General features: G+C 42.5%; 1 protein-coding gene across 2 annotated transcripts in view; it reads right to left on the bottom strand.

The window, feature by feature from the left end:
- The window catches only part of DYM (dymeclin), a 373,790-nt gene that overhangs the window by 188,931 nt on the left and 162,308 nt on the right, over positions 1-22,551 (bottom strand). For both annotated transcript variants that reach the window (XM_006030025.2, XM_025211554.1), the window contains one exon: positions 20,089-20,214. In XM_006030025.2, coding sequence (XP_006030087.1) covers positions 20,089-20,214 — 126 coding nt within the window. The remainder of the gene's footprint in view (positions 1-20,088; positions 20,215-22,551) is intronic.

Below are 22,551 nucleotides of genomic sequence, written 5' to 3'. Positions count from 1 at the left end.
TGTCCCTACATTTAGTTTGTCATTTCAAACTCAAATTTCATAATTAGGAAATTAATAATTGCTGTAATACATGATGTTCAGGTCATTTACTGATCACATAACACCCCACATGGTTATGTCCTCTCTGCTGCTGCTTAAGCTCTTAAATGCCTTCTATTAAAGGAGTTTAATGTCAAACATTATTTCCTAATTAATATATGATTTAAAGGAAAATTGTTAATCCATGTAAAGTGCCTAATGGCTTGTTTCATACTTCAGTGCTCTGTGCCAACTTTAATTTGTATATGGAGAAGTGGCTGGTAGAGATCTGCTGCACTTGCATTCTCCTCTGCCTCTCTGTGCTCTTCCTCCTCTCCCTCTATCCAATCTGCTACTGGCATATTTCATTTGCAGTTAAACAAGCAGGCAAGCTGCTTCCCACTTGAACTACTGAGTGCCCATAGCCTCTCCCTCTTTGATGCAGCATGTGCAACTCCCATTAATAACAGCTGTATTTACAAACACACTTTTGGGGGACATGAGAACTCCAGATAGCAGCTATGCAAAACACAATATTCAGCACTCATGCCTTTACCTGTTTCTAAGAAGTGCCATTGACCCTGACATGAGATCCAAAGAGTCAGTTTATTAATGTGGTTTTATCCCATTCAGCCCAGACTTTAGATTTTTTGCTTTACACTATTTACTATGAATGCCACTTGCATTAAAGTGCTTTGGAAGAGTACTAGTTTCTTACACTGAAGGAAAACAAGGGCAGAAGAATTTTGTAACTGGAGTGAAAGAAGGATATACTTCAGCCCATAAAAAATCACAACATATTAAGGACTGGAATCCATATTGTTTGTTACTGGTGTTAGTTTGTGTCCCTTCAATATATAACGCAGTGGACGCAAGTGTTTAAGTTTAACCCAGTTTGTTTTTATAACTTTATTATGGAAATTGTGAATCACAGAATTTTATTAGAAATGGAAAGAAATACATTCATTACCCTTCCAGCTGCCAATGCAGGATTGCTTCCTACAGTGCTTTGTTCAGTCCAGTTTTAAATGACTCAAGCAATTAAGCTTCCCTTGGTAGATTATTCCACAGGCCAACAGATCTCTGTGCTAGGAATTTTTTCCTAATTTTCAGCCTACTTTCTTCTCTTTGCCCAACCTCGTCTCATTTCTACTTATACTCCACTAGATCATTACAGGCATTTCCTCTCCCTCAACACTTACTCTTCAAATGTCATATAACCCTTTTATACAGTTTCACTTTAGTTACCATCTAGCCAAGCAATATAACTTCAGTTTCTTTATTTTTTCAGATTTTCTATTAGAAGACTTCAGTATATAGAAAGTTCCCAGAATCACATGCTGCAGGTTCAATCTCAAAAGTAACTTTTTAAGAACTTGCTGATGCCCTTTTTGGTCACAGATGAAGAGAGCTCGACTCCCCATCCACCACCATGAAATCATATAACAGACTCATTCTATTTATTGGTGACTGTATTGGTCAGGGGTGTCAAAGATCCAGCCTGCGCAGTCTCATCATCCAGCTCATAGTGCTGCCTAGGGGTCTCAGACCAGACTCACGCATCACATTCAGCATGCACTGGACTCTCCCTGCACTGCATGCAGCATACAGGACCAGTTCAGCGCATGTACTGCACATGACGCCTACAATGGACTGGCCTTGTGCACTGGTTCCAGCATGCAGTGTTAGTCTGTTGACCTTATTTGGCCTGTGGACTAGCCCCGCACCCCTCATTTGGCACATGGGGTCAGATGAGTTTGATACCAAATAACTAGGGAGGCGTATAAAAGCATTGCTCAGGAATGCAGGAATGAAGTCAGGAAGGCCAAAGTGCAATTGGAATTGAAGTTATCAAGGGATGTGAAGGGTAACAAGAAGGGTTTCTACAAGTATGTTGGTAGCAAGGGGAGGATCAGGGAAATTGTGGGTCTCTTACTGACAGGCAGCCCTGTGAAAGAGGATGCAGAAAAGGCTGAAGTGCTCAATGCCCTTTTCACCTCAAATCTTCACAGGCAGGGTCAGCTCCCAGACTACTGCACAGGGCAGCACAGTTTGGGGAGGAGGTGAGCAGCCAATTGTGGCAAAAGAACAGGTTAGGGACTATGAAGAAAAGCTGGACATGTACAAGTTAATGGGGCTGGATGGGATGAACCTGAGGGTGCTGAAGGAGTTGGTTGATGGGATTTCAGAGCCACTGGCCATCATCTTTGAAGACACACGGCGATCAGGAGAGCTTCAAGATGATTGGAAAAGAGCAAACATAGTGCCCATATTTAAGAAAGGGGAAAAAGAAGATCCAGGGAACTACGGACCAGTCAGCCTCACCTCAGTCCCTGGAAAAATCACAAAGCAGATCCTCAAGGAATCCATTTTTAAGCACTTGGAGAACAAGAAGTTAATTAGGAACAGTCAGCATGGAGTCACCGGGGCAAGTCATGCCTGACCAACCTGATTGCCTTCTATGATAAGGTGACTGGCTCTGTGGATGCAGGGAGACCAGAGGATGTGGTGTACCTTGAATTTAGCAAGGCTTTTGATATAGCCTCCTACAACATTTACCCAGGCAAGCTAAAGAAGTATGGGCTGGATGAATGGACTGTAAGGTGGATAGAAAACTGGCTGAAGCATCAGACTCAGAGGGTAATAATCAATGACTTGATGTCTAGTTGGCAGCCAGTACTAAGTGGAGTGCCCCAGAGACTGGTCCTGGAGCTGGTTTTGTTCAATGTCTTCATCAGTGACCTGGAAGATGGGATGGAGTGCACCCTCAGCAAGTCTGCAGATGATACCAAGCTAGGGGGAGTAGTAGATATGCTGGAGGGTAGGGCTAGGATTCAGTGTGATCTAGACAAATTGGAGGATTGAGCCAAAAGGAATCTCATGAGGTTCAACAAAAACAAGTGCAAAGTCCTGCACTTAGGACAGAACAATCCCATGCACTGGGACAGGCTGGGGGTTGACTGGCTGGGCAGCAGCTCTGCAGAAAAGGACCTGGGGGTTACAGTGGACAATATGTGGAATATGGAACAAGCAGTGCACCCTTGTTGCCAAGAAGGCTAATGGCAGCCTGGGCTGCATTGGTAGGTGTGTTGCAAACAGGTCAAGGAAAGTGATTATTGCCCTGTATTCAGTACTGGTGAGGCCATATCTGGAATACTGTGTTCAGTTTTGGGCCTCCCACTACAGAAAGGATGTGGACAAATTGGAGAGAGTCCAGCAGAGGGCAACAACAATGGTGAGGGGGCTAGGGGACATAACTGGCAGGTGAAAGAAAAAGGATCAATGGTCTCAAGTTGCAGAAAGGGAAGTTTAGGTTAGATATTAGGAAGAATCTTCTCACAAGGAGGGTAGCAAAGAACTGGAACAGGTTACCCAGAGAGGCAGTGGAAGCTCCATCCTCAGAGGTTTTTAAGGTCTGGCTAGACAAAGCTTTGGCTGGAACGATCTAGTTGGAGATGGTTCTACTTTGAGCAGAGGTTGGACTAGATGACCTCCTGAGGTCCCTTCCAACCTTAATTTTCTATGATTCTATACCCCTGGTCTAGGTCTTTTTGTTTTTTACTATTTCTGCTTTGCAAGCATTTTTCTTCACTCTCATCAAGGGAAACCCTCCCAGCTTTGGCTTCAACCTGCATTTTTTTTTATTAATGTACTATTTTTTAAACCACTATTTCAGATTACAAACCAAGGTGCCTCCTAAATAGCTTTCCCCTTTATTTTCTACTTTTACTGGCATAAAATTGTTGCCAGTTGTCCTGATTTAGCTTGGATACATATAATTTTTTTTTTTTAAATCAAATGAACAACATTTATAGGCTACATCTTTACAAAAAGATGCATGACCAATTTACCTAGCTAGTCAAAATGCTTTCCTTACAACTGTGTACAAAACATTTTTACAACCCCATGTCCCTAAGTGCAAGTTACATCCATATGCAGCATATTAAATATTGTAAAAACAAAACCAAACCTTTTTACCATCATGCATGCATTATGCCTGGCTGCTAAAAGCTGCATCTTCTGCCATACAGTCTTTGTAAAACAAACAAAAAGCCCTCATCCCAGGTGTGCACTGATTAGCATTTGCCCATAATCCAAAGTTTCTAACATGCCAATTTTTCAAAGTCCTAAAATCAGAACAGCAGTAGGAAAACAATCAGTGCTATATGTAATACAGACTGTCAAGGTTGTGTGGTGATGTCTGATTTCAATACTATCCCACATGGCAATTATCTTGTTTTTAAACTGGACATGTTTGAAGAGGGAAAAGGAAAAGGTCAGATTTAAAAAAAGATATTTTTGCAGGGAGCCTTGTCTTACGCTCCCTTTCTCATTCTTATTTCCAAACCTGTTCTTCTTGATATCAGTCTGGTCTCTTTTCTTGGTTGAATTTTCCTACACTTCCTAGAGTTTGTGTTTTGAACATCACTAACAGTCAGACAACAGAATGCTGCAGATCGAGTTCCAAAGGGACATGAAACAGCAAAATAGGTTCATATTTCAAAATGCACGTGTGCATTTTAAAGCATGTACGTTGCTAAATTTCTTTTCTGTTACTGGCCTTAGCATTTCCTCCATAAGCATGTACAAATACTATTCACAAACAAAACTTCATGAACTAATCAAGCTACATCTACTACACTCCATGAAGAAAGGTTTTCAGTGCTGTTACTATTTCTAAGTAGCTGGGCAGGCACTCAGACAGTCCAGGGATATTAGTACAAAGAACAGCTAAATTAATCTTTGACTGCTTTATGCTAGCTATTCTGCAAAATACAGAAATATACACACTCAAAACCAAGAAAGTAATCTAGGTAATTGGGTGTCCCTTGAGAATGGCGCCTCGCAGAACTTATGCCCTTAAGTCTTCAATCTACAAGCATATAAGGCCCTGTGATTTTTGCCCCCTGCTCAGGCCTATACATTCACCAAATGCCACTGCTCAGTACTTAAAACACATTCTTGCCAGCCCCAAACCAAATAGGAAGTGCTGCCCTATGAAAGCCAAATACAAAACAGCATCTCTAAAACTGGAGAATATGACTATTCAAAAAGTCAACACCCCACCTCTAAAGCAAATACCAGAGGCAGTCGAGGGATGAGTGAGAAACTTCAAAACATCCTCTACAAAGTGCCATTTTTGGAGCCCAAATACATTGAGGGATGTCTCAAATCAGAAAAACAGCTGTACACATCCTCAAAACCAGTGATGTAACTCTAGTATCGTGCCACAGCCGACTCCTGTATCTTGATCCTTTTGCTGGATTATGTTTGTGGCTCTATTTGCCCACACTGCCCCAAAGCATCACTACTCCCAACTGGCAGCTGCCATCTGCTCCCTGCCCACAGCAGCACTCAAGAGGTTATCCTGTTACAGCCACTGAGGTATGTGATTTCATGGTATGGTTACAAACACAGTCCTTTGCAGGGAACCTGAAGTGCAGTTTTGCCAAGTACACTTACTGTTGATGCTAATGATGCTGCAACATTATTACTAGTAACACAATGATGATGTCATTTAACATTGGGGCAAGGGCACTTTTTGTTTTCCTAAGCAAGTTGGATGGAACTCCTCTAAAACTCACTGGAGCAATCAAAATACCGTATTTACCTGAAGCTAACAGGACTTTGAATTTAAGATGACCCCTAATGATTAGATTCTAGACATAGAAAATTTATAATATAAAGAATATATTAGAACGGGCCGAAAATGACATGAAAGCATTCTGAAAAATAAACTCTGACTGGCACTACAGAACACAAAAACACAAGAATGAAGTAGCAGGTAACAACAGTCAACTTTCTGTCAGCACCTTCTAATTTTCCATACTGTAGCTAAGGGGATGGAACAGCTGCGGCTTACGTTTGGGAAAAGCCAGCTTCCACAACGTCCGGGGGTACGGCTGGCTGAGGTGATGGTAAGAGAGAGGTAGTTAACCTTGTTAGTCTCTAGTCAGAAAAAAGGCAGGGTAGATATACACCTTCTAGATGAACTAAATAAGATAAATAGAGGGCATAAGCTTTCGTAAACTCAAACTCACTTCATCAGATGCGTTAGGACAAACAGAGCAGCGTATAAAGCGGAGTGTGTGATCTGAGTAATAAAAGGTAGGAAGGAAGAAGAGAGTAGAAGTGGAGGGAGTGGGGAGGTCCTGGGAGAAGCCAACAAGCAAAGAACTCACGGGAACAAAGGGGTCACACAAAAGCTAATCCAGGCAATGAGCAGGGATCCTGGTTTTTGCTGATAAAAAAATCCCCAATTTTCAGGCTAAAAAAAATAACCCCAAATGCACAATTTTCCATGATCAAAATGAAACACCACTATATATCTATATTTATGTATTAGTTGGCGTTTCATTTTAATCATGGAAAAATGTGGATTTTGGGTTACTTTTTTTAGCCTGAAAATTGGGGATTTTTTTTTTTCAACCAGAGAAAACCAAAATCCCTGGTAATAAATTAGGAATCTGTAGTCCCTGTTTGAATCATATAACAACACAATCCAGTCTGTGGATGCTTTCTTGTTCCTCAGTTTCCCGTTTAGACCAACTTTTAAAATATTCCTGCCTAGCAACAGCAGTTCAGCAGTCAGGGATGCAATGTCCAGGGAGATCCAAGTGTTCTGCCACAGGCCCTTATTTCCTTCTACAGCTGATGTCAGAGCAGATCTTGCCTGTAGAGATCACTCCATCTGTCTAATATAGATAGCAGAAGGGTACTGTAAGTAGGCGATAGTTGATAGCATATTGGTACAGTTGCAAGTGAATGAACCTTGCGTGTTATAGTACTTGTTATTCAGTCAACTCCTGATGTGGTCTGCACTGATGTGTGGGCACAACAGACGTTTGGATGCACTGCAAGGCCTGGTTCCCCAGTGACCATGGGAGTAAGTTCATTTGTTGCTTGAGAGATGCCATTTAAGGTTGGGGGGCTGTCTAAGTCAGGACCAGTTTGGGTCCCATGGTTACTTTGAGAGATGGTCATCCTTGTATCAGGTCAGAGCAAGGTCTGATCCTGGCTTTATTGATTTGAGCGGCTACAGTTTGGGGATTGACACCATTGGCTTCACCAGGATGGACATTTTAATCTGGAGCAGGGATTCCTACGATTACAAAACAATCCCAAAACTGTAGCCACTCAAATCAACAAAGCCAGATTCAAGCCAGTAGGATGACATTAAGAAGTTTTGGTAAATGAGAACCTAGAGGCTGCCTGTGCCACACGTGGCATTCATGAACCAGGTTAAGCCTTGGCTTAAAGAATAAGTCCTGTCCTAACCTGAAAGATATAAAATAGGGTGAAGGAGGCACAGTGCAGCTCAGAAAGTCTGCAGTCCGGGGAGGGGTGGGAGGGGTTGGGGCACCCACAATGTAGCAGAGGGGAAGCCCAGTGGGGTGGGCCACCCACAACATGGTCTGGCATAAAAGGAGCCATGTGCGCAGTGTGGCAGGACTGAAGAGGGTTGCTAATACAACATGGCAGCTTGTGTGGCAGGAGGGAAGGGGCCATGCAGCACTACTTGGGGCTCACACAGCATGCATCCGTGCAGCATGCGGCCCCTGACCCCTTACGCTGCTTACAGACATAACCCCCCCACCCCACCCCTCCCCCACAAAAAAAACAACAAGCACTTTACTTTAAAACTCCATGCACCACCATGCCAAGCCCAGTGCATGCCCAGAAGAGGCAGTACATTAGTTGGATCCAGCTTGTCCAACATCTGTATAGATCGGGTGCTTTAGTGAGGTTTTTTTGGCACTTTTGTGGCTGATTGAATCAGCTTTAGCTAAAAGTGCCAAAAAGCCCCACTGAAGCACCCAATCTATACAGACTGCAGAGCTGGGTCGAACTAATGCGCTGCTTCTTCTGGTAAAGCATGCGTCTGTCCCCACCCTGCCCCCAGGTCTGTCAGCAGCCCCAGGTACTAGACAGCCCTAATGTAGACTATCTGGGCAGCATCATATCATGAGAAAAGAGCTTGACATTGTATACCTTGACGTCCAAAAAACCCTTTGATCTGGTATCTCACAATGCTGTCACGAGAAAATTGGAGGATTTGGGGCTTACCTGCGAGGCAGTTAGGTGGCTATGAAGCTGGCTGTGGGGTAGGACCCAGAGAGTCCTAATGAATAGATCTGTCATCCTGGCGAGAAGGGGCCAGCGGTGTGCTACAGGGGTCGGTGCTTGGTCCACTTTTCAACATCTTTATCAATGATTTAGATGTGGGGGTAAGAAGCTCACTGGCCAAGTTTGCGGACAACACCAACGTATGGGGAAGCGTGGTCAAGCTTAGGCTACAGAGACAGGCTGATCCAGACAGGCTAGCAAGTTGGGTGAGTTAGAACCAGATGAAATTCAATACAGAGAAATGTAAAATGCTCCACCTGGGGACGAACAACCCCCTACACACCTACAGCCTCGGCAGTGCCTAAACCAACCAGCACCACAAACAAAAGGGACCTGGGGGTAATAACAGACCACAGTATGAATGAGCCGGCAGCGTGATGCTGTAGCCAGCAGGGTAAATAATACTCTGGCATGCATCAGTCGATGCATCTCCAGCAAAACCAAGTAAGTGATTCTTCTGCTCTACTCCGCATTGGTGAGACCACAGCTGGAGTACTGCATCCTGTTCTGTTAATAAGGATGTGGTAAAGCTTGACAGAGTCCAGACAGGAGCCACCCATATGATCAGAGACTTGAATGGCAAGCCATATGAGGAAAGGCTGAGGGACCTGGGACTCTTCAGCCTGGAAAAAAGAAGGCTGAGAGGGGACTTGGTAGCAGCTTACCACTACATCAGGCAAGTATATCAAGGGCTCAGTGAACATCTGTTCGCTAAGGCACCCTTGGGGAAAACCAGGAATAATGGCCACAAACTTCTGGTAGGCCATTTCTGCCTCAACATTAGGAAAAACTTATTCACAGTCAAGGTGTCCAGACTGTGCAATAAGCTCCCTCCAGAGGTGGTGTAATCGCCTACCTTGGAAATCTTCAAGAGGAGACCAGACAATCACCTTGCTGGGGTCACTTAACCCCGGCTGTCTTTCCCGCCTGGTGCAGGGGGCTGAACCCAATGATCTTCCAAGGCCCCTTCCAGCCTTACAAACTATGAATCTATGAATGATCTGTGTAGGTAATGTCCTTGCATGCAGCAAAGAAAAAATCCTGATATGTTCTCTTATCACTCTGAGTTCCAACATGTTTATATGGGGGCCTCATCATCCTCAATACATCCTGATGTAGCATGAGTTCTTCTGCACACGAGTGGGTCCCTTTCCACCAGGAAAAAAGAAGTGAAGCAGGTAGGGAATCATCGCTCACGTTGTAAAGGATGTTTCTCAGGAAAGATGTTCTTAGCCAGGACTGCACATACCTAAGGCGAAGCTTGGCAGGTCGTGTTGCAAAGGTGCAGGAAATTATGTAGACCAGAACCAAGAAGTAGGTGGTTACTATCTTATAAGGCAGTCCTCAACAAGTAGGGGCTGGAAATTATTCTACAGGTCCTTGTCATCATAGAGTCCAACACATGTCTCTGCACAGGAATCAAGTTGGACTTTTGTGAATTCACCCATCCCAGAGTATGAAAGTGCTGCACCGCAGCATGCAGGCACTTTTGACACTTGTTCAAAGGAAACCCAACATAAGTAAACAGCAACCCCTTGCTGAGACCTCTTGAGATAGGCAGCAGCCACACACAACTTTGGTGAAGACTCCTGGGATTGTCAAGAAGCTGAATGGAAAATTTTATGCTGGTAATGGTCATAACCCATCATAAACTGGTGGTATTTTCTGTGCATGGGTATGATGGCAATGGGGAAATGGAAACTTGAGACATACAAATCAGTCCCTATTCTGCAGAAACAGCATAACAGCCACTAACATGATCCTCTTCAACTTGAATTTGATGAAGGCGTAGAATATCATTAGCTACAATATGGGGTGCTCCCTTCCTCTTCAAACCAGGACGTAACCACTAGAGAACCCCTTTCCCATAAGATGCAGGGAGAATTCCTCTACTGTCCCCAGACATATCAAGGTAGGAACTTCTTGTTGCAGCAAAATCTCATGAGAAGAGTCCTTGAAAGGGAACAGAGAAGGGGATTTAGAGCAGGAAGCAAACTGAATCGGACAGCACATCCACCCACACTGGTGTCCAGAACCCACTGGTTTAATGTAATTTTGACCCAGGCAGGTTAGGAATGGGCAAGATGGCTGTCAAATGGATGTAAAGAGAAGAAAACACCAATAAGAAATTGCCAACACTTCTCAGTAGCACCAAACCTCCTGTCTGCTACCTGATGCATGCTGCAAGGAAGATGGAGAAGCAGAGGAATGTTTCCACTTACAGGGCTTGCTGACATTACTGGGCAATTCCAACGATTTGTGTCCATGGAGGAAGGAGGGAAAGAATATGACTACTAAGTATGCCTGTCAGTGGAACATGGCTGAAAAACAGTAACAGAATTTGGGATGGCTCTGGAGTCCTTAAAATCAAGTAGTGCCTTACCAGTCTTTGCATGTAACGGCAATCCTGCTGCAATCACAGACCACAAAACAGTATCAGCACCATACTGAGCCACCTGCAGAGAAATCCTTGTTACTTCAGCTTTCCTCAGAGAAAAGGATTAGCAGGCCTTCTATCTAAACTGCATTGTCTTCTGATTGGCAGCAGCAACCGAAGGCATGAGGCGAGTGTAAAAGTACTTGGCCCCTCTAGGAGAAACTTGTTATCTCTTATTCACCCTTCAAGCAGTTGGAAGGCAATTAACTGCTGTTTGCCAGATTGTCTTAGCTGGGCACAAAATGGCCTCATTAATGGAGAGTGCCACTTTGCTGCTGTGCAGCAAAGGTCAACTGCTGAGGCAGCCCCTTAAACGAGGAGCTGGACACTAAGGTGGTTTTGAAACCCAGCCGGATCGGTTTGCTTGTTGAGCTGGGAAAAAGGAACTTAGCCCTTGCAATCTCTTTGCACACCACTGAGGTGAAGCAAGAACCATATATTTCAACACCCGAGTGAAAGTCAAAACCACACTGCTGCTCTGTTGAGATTTAGAAAAGCATTTAGGCAGGCAAGATTCTTTGGATAGATGTGACATCAAAGAACATTTAGGTAATTTGTCCTAGTGGTTTGTTTTATTTCATTTTAAAAACAGCATCCTGAGAGGCACTGACAGATCTAGAAGACAGTGCTGGGTCCAATCTGAATGTCAATGGTATTCTTACAGGGCTGTACAGTCTTGCATTTAGGTGAGCAAAGTGATAGTGAAAGGTTTCTTTAGGGAGCCCCAAAGAGAGACTCTTCACTGGGAACCAGTCAAAGTTGAGGTACTGGTATTGCTAAGACAAGAAAATCTGTGATCCCAGGTCATCCTCAGATTTGTTTCCTCACCTCCAAACTGCTCATTACCAATTTCCCATACCCACATTCATCCCTAACATCAGTCTCCCTCCCCAGGCTCCTTCTCTCACCCTCTACACCCTCCTCAAAACCTCATCCCAGTCTTTCTTATTCCTGTCCTATACTTTGTCACACTATCTTGACTGTTCTTTTAAGGAGACTAGTCTTTCATACCTCCCACATTCATCGCCATCATGCTGGTTTACCAGCACCAGGTCTCCTTATTCACCAAGTTCCGGTCTCCATCCCTCCCAGTCAGTCTCTCTCCTCTTCTTGCCCCATTCTCACTAGGCCCCATGACCCAATCTACTCCTTTACTCCCTTGTCATGTTTTGTCTACATTCAGGTCACAGAGCTTCCTTCTCCCAAATGCTGCCTGCACCCCAGCAGGAAGATCAGGGAAAGCATAGGAAACAGTTTTCCTGCTCTCACTGCCAATGTCTGGACCCATCCAAAAGCAGCTGAAAAGCAGCAGCAGGCAAACAGCAGTTCTGTCCCTGAAGCTGGTACATGCTCAGCTGCTCTAGGGGATGATCTGCATACAGTTCAGTCAGCATTAGGAGTGTGAAAGGATGGAGCATGCTCAATGAGCCAAGAATTATCTTCAGAGTTTTGAAGCCAAATATCTATTGAGCAGGTATAGAGAGAGAGAGACAATTGCTATTCCTGTGAAAACCCACCCAAATTTGGCAAAGACCAAATCTCAGACAAGTAGGCCACTAGCCAAATGTCAAGTCCCTGCTCCAGAACTTGGGGGCACTACAACTTCTCAAAGAAATGGTTGCTGGACTTTTTATTTTTAAAATAAAAGGGGAAAAAAAATACAGCATGGGCAAACATGTTGTTCCCTAACCTCATCCTGGAAGTGGCTGAAACATTTTGCGTGAAACTTTCCAAAAAACTTCAGGCTCTGGCAAACACGTGGAAAAATTCATAAACTAAGAGAATTTCAGCCCAAACACAGTTCAAGTTTGGCAAAGTTACAGGCATTGAAAACAGGATTTCTAATGGTAATGTTAAGCAATCTTAATAACATTTGTGCTATATACCACCTACAACATAGCTCAGAGCTCAAAAGAACTTAATAGTACTGGGTAGAGCTACACTGGCTACAGAAAACTCATAGGAAAAACATCTACACAAGACTTTTACTGCGCAGTTGACTAATTAGCCGCACAGTAAACACTGCATGTCTACACGTGCGCCCCTATTAAGCTGGAGTAAACTAATTTACTCGGAGTAAATACAAGGACTATCCTGCTGCGGAGTAAAAGACTCCACAGCAGTGCAAATGTAGATGCTGCCCCAGTTGGCTGGGGCAGGAGGATCCTTCAGTTTGGGGGCTGCCTGCCAGCTAGCCTGGCAGCAAAGCACCCTCATGCCCCAGGCAGCCCCTCTGCAGAACGCTGAACCGGGGGAGCAGCCCCCTGCTAGCAGGCTGACCTCCCAGACCACCTGCCAGCTTTGGCTGCTCCAACCTGGCTCAATGTGCTGTGCTCCCAGGCACACATGCAGACATGGCCTTTGGGAGTAATAAACTCCAGGGCAATAAGCTCTGAAGTTTATTCAAGTGCACTAATAGGACATGTAGACATGCCTACTGAGTCCTAAAATAACAGAAAAGTAGGGCAGAAAGGGACCTCTGGAAGTTATCTAAGCCAACCACCCTGCTTGAGACAGCATCTTTTCCGTCCAAACAGTCCCTCATATTTAAAATCATTTCCTACAACTCTCCCATAATTATTATTTTATTAAACAACTACCTATTGAGAATCTAGCAACTTACAAGTGTCTAATCAAAGGACATCTCAATAACCACTCAAGACAAAAATATAGGAATATGAAAGCCCCTGCAGCTGACTCACGCATTTGAAGTTCTTTAGTTCCATATAAATCCTTAAGAAGGAGTCATGGAATCACAGAAGATTAGGGTTTGAAGGGACCTCAGGATGTCATCTAGTTCAACCTCCTAGGACTGCTAGGCCTAGGACCACTCCCAAGTAGATGATCCAGCCAAGGCTTTGTCAAGCCGGGTCTTAAAAACCTCCAAGAATGGAGCTTCCACCACCTCTCTGGGTAACCTGTTCCAGTGCTTTACTACCCTCCTTGTGAGAAGGTTTTTCCTCGTATGTAACCTAAACTTCCCTTCCTGCACCTTAAGCCCATTGCTCCTTGTTCTGTCATCTGCCACCACTGAGAACAGACTAGTCACATCCTCTTTATAAGCACCCTTCAGGTAGTTGAAGGCTGCTATTAAAATCCCCACTCAGTCTTCCCTTCTCCAGATTGAATAAGGCCAGTTCCTTCAGCCTCTCCTCAGCAGTCATGTTCCCGAGCCCCCTAAACATGTTCATTGGCCTCCCATGGACTCTTTCCAATTTTGTCACATCCTTTCTGTAGGGGGGAGGGGGGCAAAACTGGACACAGTACTCCAGATTTGTCTACACCAGTGCTAAATAGAGAGGAATAATCACTTCCTTCAATCTGCTGGCAATGCTCCTACTAATGCAGCCCAGGATGCCGTTAGCCTGTTTGGCAACAAGGGCACTGTTGGCTCATATTCATCTTATTGGCCACTGTACCCCCGGGTCCTTTTCTTCAGGGCTGCTGCTTAGCTAGTCAGCCTCCAGCCTGCACTGGTACATGGGATTGTTCTGTCCTAAGTGCATGACTTCGTACTTCTCCTTATTGAACCTCATGAGATTTCTTTTGGCCTGCTCCTCCAATGCGTTGAGGTCTCTCTGAATCCTAACCCTACCATCCAGGGCATCTACTACTCCCCCCACCTTGGTGTCATTCACAGACTTGCTTAGGCACTCCATCTCATCTTCTACATGGTTGCTGATAAAGATATTGAAGAAAACTGGCCTGAGGACTGACCCCTGGGGCACTCTACTTGATATCAGCTGCCAACTAGACATCGAGCCATTGATTCCTCTGAGCCTGATCATCCAGCTAAGTTTCTCTCCACCTTATAGTCCATTCAACCAACTTGTACTTCCTTAGTTTTCTTGCAAGGATGTTGTGGGAGACTGTATCAAAAGCCTTGCTAAAATCAAGGTATATTATACTCACTGCTCTCTCCGCATCCACAGAACCAGTCATCTCGTTATAGAGGACAATCAGATTAGTTAGACATGACTTGCCCTTTGTAAATCCATGCCAACTATTCCTAATCACCTTCTCCTCCAGAGAAGGATCTGCTCTATGATTTTTCCAAGGCCTGAGGTGAGGCTGACTAGTCTGTAGTTGACTGGATCCTCCTTCTTCCCTTTCTTAAAGATAGGCATTATATATTTGCTCTTTTCCAATCTTTGGGGTCATCTCCTGACCACCATGAATTATCAAATTTTTCAAAGATAATCGCCAGCGGCTCTGCAATCACATCAGCCAACTCCCTCAGCACCCTCGGGTGCATCATGTCTGGACCCATGGACTTATACACATCCAGCTTTTTTAAACCATCCCTAACCTGTTAGGAAGGACTGGTGATATTAACGTCTCAGGTATAGCTACAGTAAAATAAATATCAACTGTGTTTCATTTAATATTTTAACTAACACTACTTATACCTGCAAGACCCAAGAACAGAAAAAAATTCTTAGAAAAAAAGCTGCAAAGTTGCTTTCTGAAGCAGCAATAGAATACAGCAAGTACATGAAAAACATATTACCAATTACAAGAAATGGCAGAAGAGTGAGCAGTGTTACATGGTTATAGCAAAAGAGTGGCATTCAAGTGGGTATTATTCCCAACTCCATAACTGACTCATTGTGATATTAAGTAATCAGTGCCAGTCTGATAATCAGTGATACTGAGCACATACCCTTCCTTTTAACATTAAAAGAAAGTTGTAGGTATTCTAAACCTGTGGAAAACCAGATTTTTTTTTAAACTGAGAGGGGAAAATAAAACTTCTCTGTTGTTATGCACTCTGAAATGCATCTATAAAAGGTGTTATTCCACAGAGAAGAACATCTCAATGTTTAAAAATTAAAAGTTCAAAGTAGTCCCACCAAAAATGCATAAACTATGAATATATGAAACAGAAAAATAAAGATACAGGGTTTCTTTTTTAAGTTATTATTAAATGTCTGCCTCTATATTCTCACAGAAGCTTACAAATTAATGAGTAAAAAGATTGATAAAGGAAGAAAAGAGTAGGTATTTCTCCATGAGCGTGCTGAAAGAGCTGCAAAACTGAGGTAGTTGTTGGCCGTGTTGGCAGGAAAAATTTCTTTTTCTGGACTATGTCAGCATTTCATAATTTTTTTTTCATTCTGATGGGAAACAAAGCTGAAACCTTTTGTTTTTCGCGGGGGGGGGAAGCCCCTCTAGAAGAGCCCAGCTGTTAGGACTTCTATCTGGAGTGTGGGGACATAGATGCAAGTTCCAGTTTTGAATCAAGCAGTGAGGACTTTTAACTGCATTTTTAATACTGTAGATGGGTTTCCTTAATCACTGGGTAATTATGCAGGCTATTTGGGGGTCAGTGGGTCTTATCTGCCTGCCTGTCTCACTTTCTGAAATTTCACCGCAAGCTAGAGAAGGCTTGTAAATTAAGCTTTCATTGAAACAGAAATATTTCCATTAAAAAGTTTTGTTTTAATAAACCAGCGGTTTCTGCTAAAAACACATTTTGCTGAAGAACAACTGACCAGATTAACTTGTCTAGAATTGTCTGTTTTCTGGAAATATTCAACTACTTTTATAAGAAAGCGAAACAAAACACCTCCCTCCCCCCAAAATACAACAAACAGTCCTCAGAAAACCTATACTAGAAACAAAGCAGCATGAACTGCCTATAACTACCTCAAAACCCATGAAATTCACCTGGCTTTAGGTTTCAGAAACAAACTGAGTCAAGGTTTTCTGAAAGAATGAGCTAACAGTTACAATGGTCTCTTAGAAGAATCTGGACCCAATTTAAAAAACAATTCTCAGCTGCTTTATGGTTTTGCATTTGAACCAAAGATAAGGTTTGGGGTTTTACACGAAAACAAACTTGCAGGTTTTGACTAAAATTTGTTGCAAGTGTTAACATAATTTAAGCCCCAAACTCAAAGTGAAACACCAGAGCTGTAGATCCAAAGAACAGAAACTGAAAAGTGTCTGCATGAGAAGTCGGCTGCCAAGTTTCGCATAACTCGCTTGAGAGGTACTTCTTCAGATTGTGAGAAAAAAGGAAATAGTGTCGACACTTTAAAATGCATCACACATAACACACAGCTGATTACTACTGTTGGACATAAGTGTTTCAATAAGAAAGATATAAGAAAGTAAAAGTTAAATGGAGTAACAGATGATATTTTTAAAGGGTAGCAAAAATTCATTGAAAAAGTAGTTTTAAAGAATTTTGGTTAATTAGGAAACAGAACATTTCAAAATTAATACTGCCTGCAGGGAAAAACACATACATGTTTTTCAGTATTTGATGTCCTTTAAAGTTTGCAAGTATGATTTCATGTTTTAGGGGTTATGGGGAGTTAATTCACCAATAACCACCCCAGTTAGGGAACTCCCAATTTAAAAGTTAATTCCATTATTACTATTATGAGTGAATTAAATACAGCTCTGAGTGGGTTCAGGGGTCTGCCTGTATGGAGTCAAGTGTAGGAATAGAGCCTCTGTTTTTGATCATCTTTTCCAGGCAGCTACGACCACATTTATTTTAAACGAGAACCCTTCAGCAGTTAGAAGAGTTTCTGTGGTTTCCTGAGCTCTTTACCAGTCTGTATAATCACAGAGATTTATAAAACTGTGCTTACTAAAATTAATCTTAAAAAAATCAATAAATAAATGTGGGTGTAATACCACAAAGGAAAATATGCCCATAAATGGATCACACTGTTATGACTGTTTTAAGAACGTTACAGGATATGCAGCAGCAGAGAGAAAAACAGGTCAACTCAAAATACATTAAATTCTCCTATTTTCTCAAGCTTCAGCCGATTGATGGAAGAACCTTCCTGCCGTAACGGCTAAAACGTGATAAATATTTGCACTGAATAAGAGCTTCATTCATGCTGTATGACTGATGCTAGATATTCACATCTTGTAGAATTATTTAGATAGCATCATCTCCATTCATATTCTTCTTCCTGTGTAAGATCTCACTGTTTGGAAAGAGGCGTCATTGAGATTGAAGGCATTTCATCAGACTAATTCAGTATTTACCACTGCATAAATCTATTCTTCTGGGAGGCTAATCTCCTACCCTTCATGCTGTGGGTATATACACGCAAATCATTAAAGGTAAACAGCTATGGATTCACCAATGCAATCTTACACTGAGTTCTAGAAACCATGCACCCAGAAACCATCCAACTCCATGGCTTAGAAAGAGTTTCAAATCAAAACAACTTGTACACTATTCTCTTTCACTAACTGCTGGGCCTAACCTATAATTGTGATATGAATGATATGTGATATTAAGATCTTCTCTTTCTCTCCCTCTTCCACAAGGTTCAGAGATGTTCAGAATCAGGAACCACCTGAAGGAATCATAAGTGCTGTTTGCTCAGGCTCTACATAGAACAAGCGACAGAAGGGGAATCTCTGGGGGCAGCGTCGTAGTCACTGACCTTCTTATAACTGGCTATGTCACAGTTGCCAGGGTGGTGCTGTGGTGGCTCTGTCTAGACAAAGACCTAAGGTGCTCACACACAGCTGAAATTATCTAGATGACAGCAAGGGATTTTCAACTTCTTTTCTTTATTGCACATATCTATCCTTTTAACACCAAATACTAGGAATGCAAGAGATGCTACAAGAGTGGCAAAGATCCATACCCAAAGGAGTCTCTAGTCCACTAATGGGCAGGGTTGAAAGAAAGGTCTGGAAAAGAGAGGCGCCCAGGGCAGAGGAAAGGAACAGAGGGCACTGGAAGCGGCTGGAAGACTCTAGTCTGCTCTTCAATGTCAACATGTTTTTTTAGCTGTTGACGAGTCGTGAGATTCCTCAAGAGCCATCTGTTTTCATCCCTCTTTCTCCAGTGGTTCCTACCACAGCTGGTCTCTGGAGCCGTTCACCTGAACAGGGCTGCAGATGCTGGTAGCAGCTCCCATGCGTAGAATGGCCTGTTCCACTCCCAGAATACCATGCTACGCAGCAAAAAAAAGAGAGAATGTCCCTCAGAGCCACTGCTGGATGGCCACCCCAACTGTCTCTGCCGAGGAGTGATTAAGGAACCAAAGTCATAGAATAAGGCAGCAAAGAAAACAGAGAGAGAGAAGACATGGAAAAAAGATGAGAAAGGAAGAAGAGAGGGGAACTAATGAGAAGACTGGCAGGAAGAAAAGAAGATGAGAGACTTCTTTTATGAAAAGGGAAACAGTAAGTATCCGCCATACTGCAGACATCACTACATCCATGTTGGCTGCGTCAGCTGCAAGGACATAGCTTAACTGGATGTGGAAACTCATTTATGCTCTAACCTTGTGGCTGTATCTACATTGCCCATTTTAGGGAAATATCCCACCTTCCCTTGAACAGTAAAGGATCTGTTGACAGACCAAGAGTAGAGCCTTTAAAATGAATGAAGAAAGATGAGGCAAGAGGTGGTAAAGGGATGCCATATCTCAACAGTTCAATGAGCTCAATTCATGAGCAAAATTAAACGTCATGGTGATACTGAATCCAAACACAGAGATGCTCTTGGGGAATGGGGGTAAAACAGTAAGAGCAGTCTCCAGATAAATGGTGGTTTCAGGAGTTTGCATATTTGCCATGGGTTTTCTTCCTTGCTTATTGCTCCCAAGAAACTTCACATAAATGCCAAGTCTTCCTGCTTTTTTCATTCAGACCTATATGAAATAATCTAAGGTTACAGGAATTGCAATGGCCAAATTCTCTCTCTCAGGTATTTATAAGCCTCTCTCTCTTTGATACCACAAGGAAAAACTCTACATTTCTGCAAAAACAGGATAAAAATGTACCTATGGAAAAGATTCTACTCTAACATTTGAACACTTGACCTCAGCTTTATGCATCCTCCAAAGAGAATTTACATATTCCAGCCAAAAATCAAATCAAATCAGTGCAAATGTGGTAGCTTTACAAGGCAAGGAACGAGAACACAGGCCTCTTAGACAACCTCCAGCACAAGGCTGATCAAATCTACTCAACATTTGGACTACTTTATATGGCCAATATAAAATAAGTATTAAGCTGGCAGAAAGGCAGGATGGAGATATCAATTAAGGAAGTTACATTCCACTTGGGAAATAAAACACACAGCAGTCCCTTCTGTTGAAATATAGGGTACTTGAGTAAGGTTTCTGTGACAGCGTAAGAAGATTATCCATCGTTCTATTTCTTTCCATTCCTTGGTAAACACTCCACATCCTTGACACAACCTACCTGACAATTTCTATGTTCAGGTGGTAAGAGGAAGCACTAGAGGAAAAAATATATTCCAATGGCAAGGAAAGCATTTGTACATATCCCTAAAAAAGGTTTGAAAAGAAACTTGTAACCTTGGTTTTACAAACCTGCAGTAAATGAGTATAATAATACACATTCAAATCTTGAAAAGCAAATACCTCTGAAAACCACCTCTACTGAGGAGGCAGTTAATATCTCGAAAATACACAAGTTCATTTCTACATAAATCAAAAATAAATAACTCTTAAACACAGATAAATGATTTCAACATAACAATAACTCACCACTTCATGAATAGATCGATTGAAGCCATCATCTTCTGTAAGGATCAACAAAATTATAAGAGCCATGTAAACATGGTGTGAATTCCTTTCTTCAACATGATAGAGAATCTCAAGAATGGGCAAAACCTTGGGAGGAAAAATAGGTATGCATTAGCGTAGTCTTTCAAACATCCCAGACTATAAATACAGAAGATATTAAACCTTCCTTGTGTCACCCTGTGCTTTCATGTCATGTTTTTCCCTCCTGAAACAGCCACCCTTAACTACTGATTGTGAAAGTTTTCTTCAGTCTCCACAAGAGTCACAAACAATCTAATCAAATTCTTTCTTGTGGCAAAAAATAGGATTTCAGTTCTTTGTAAGTGGGATTTCCAGCCACACCAACTAATATAGATGCTAAAAGTTTCAGCTCACATCTGACACTTGCAGGGAAAATAGCTGAACTGTGTTTACATCAGTTGACGGCAAACTCAGTTGGAAGAAAGCTTACCTGGCTAGAGTAGACAGGAAAATGGTTGCACTCAAAGTGTTTTAAAAAATGTCAGTCAACACAGACACAGTTTGGAAATGGCTATGTCCAGTCCTGCGTAGCCAGACAGCATTTCAATTGAGTTAACCAGAGTCATTTTACAACCAAAGGCCAAAACTGGCACCTCAATTCCAAACTCCTTCAAGTTTCAGAGAATGGAGATAATTGGATTAGGATCCCCAGATCTAAAACACTTTGGGGTCTGGGCTGGATTCAAAACCAGAAAAGGCTTGTTTTTCCCATTTTAGTTCAGCTGAGGCCAAAGTTTCAGAAGAACTGCTGTTTTTGTTTAAGTTCAGCTTGAGGTCTTCATAACATTTCCACCAAGATGGACAGATTGAGCCAAAGTCTTGCAATAATAGCTAACAAAATTTAATTGCCACAGAAATCCAACCTGTACCCCAGTCTAAACACAATCCAGATGCAAACCTTGTCTTCACCAGCTCCTGAAAAACTAGCTTTACTCTGGCTCAGTACAATGCCCCTCTCTCATGGGGCAGGAGAATGCCTATTATCACAAAGTAATCAAGGAAAAGGGTTTCCATATAACACAACATGTTTTTCTCCAGTTAAAGAAAGAAGTTTTACTAATATGCTAGGAGTCTAGCACTATGTTATTCAGTTTAAGATCAACTGCACCACTGCACCCTACCCTGGATCCACACTTGGAAATGAGTGATTTTCTCCACATTTCTTGAGCAAATCACTGCCCATTTCTATCTAACTGTATGACCCAGATATCATTATCCTGGCTGAAATGTATACAGCCCTCTTCAAAGTAAGTCATGTCACCAGAATCTTACAAGACCCTTAAGGAACATGAGGTAGTCATCTCCCAGTCAACCAGAATCAACGTGCACTCTCTTTGGCTGCTGTAGACATGGGGGAAGGGAAGAAACCTCTGCAAAAACCCACCGCTTTACTGGAAAAGGAACCCAGCTCCCCAGTGTCTGTATAGATTACATGCTTCAGTGGGACTTTTTAGCATTTATCTAATAGCCGATTCAATCAGCTATTAGATAAATAGCTGATTCAATTAGTTATTATATAAAAGTGCCCAAAAGCCCCACTGAAGCAGGGACTTTTGAGCCCTGTTGAAGTATGGTTGCTGAGCAGAGAAATGTGGGGATGTCAGCTGTTTGTTCTATAGAATTTGTTACAGTAAAATGCTCATTTTTATTACTGATCAAAATGCAATATACTGCCACATATGTTCCAGAGCCTCATGATACTTGCCATCCATCCGGGATTGTGTTAAACAACACTGCAACAAGCACATCTGGGAAACGTGCATCTTCAGAAGTGCCTAACACATACTGTCTGTTTATTCAAACTGATGAGAGATCAGAAACCACATCTGGGGAACTATATGCAAGTTCAAACAGCACCTAAGGCATTCATTAAAGAAATACAGCTAAAAAGCTGCCTCACTGATATGAATGTGAAATATTGGGTACCTGTCTTAATCAGGTACATTAAGGAAATAAACCGAACATCCACATTCTCACTGTACAGTGCATTTGTAACAGTGTTAAATCCAATTTCTTTATTTTTGTTCTGCAAAGGGTGTCACAATCTCTCTCAATCAGTCTGCTGGTTCCACAGCTTTGTTGCATCAAACTTAACTGGTCTTTGGCCCCCGTCTTTTCTTTTCTTTTTTAAAGTCCACTACCCATCCCTATATATCCAGCCTCGTCTCTTAGCAGTTGTGCCCCGTCTAACTTTGTCAGGCTACACTTCACTGATCGCTTCCACCTTAGCAGCTAATTTGTCCCTCCTTCTATCCTGCCGTGGAGCTTGAACTGGTTGATAAGGCTACTACTCCCTTCCTAGAAGCCCATTTTTGTTGTGATGTTAATAGTACTTGTTTGGCTAGAATACGGATCATGTGGGAATTAATGAGTGCAGACTTTTTTTAAACTCAGATTATTTTA

Source organism: Alligator sinensis, unplaced genomic scaffold (assembly GCF_000455745.1).
Source record: "Alligator sinensis unplaced genomic scaffold, ASM45574v1 scaffold1204_1, whole genome shotgun sequence".
NCBI classification, from domain to species: Eukaryota; Metazoa; Chordata; order Crocodylia; family Alligatoridae; genus Alligator; species Alligator sinensis.
The sequence above is the reverse complement of the archived record's forward strand: the minus strand, read 5'-3'. Positions and strand labels throughout refer to the sequence as shown.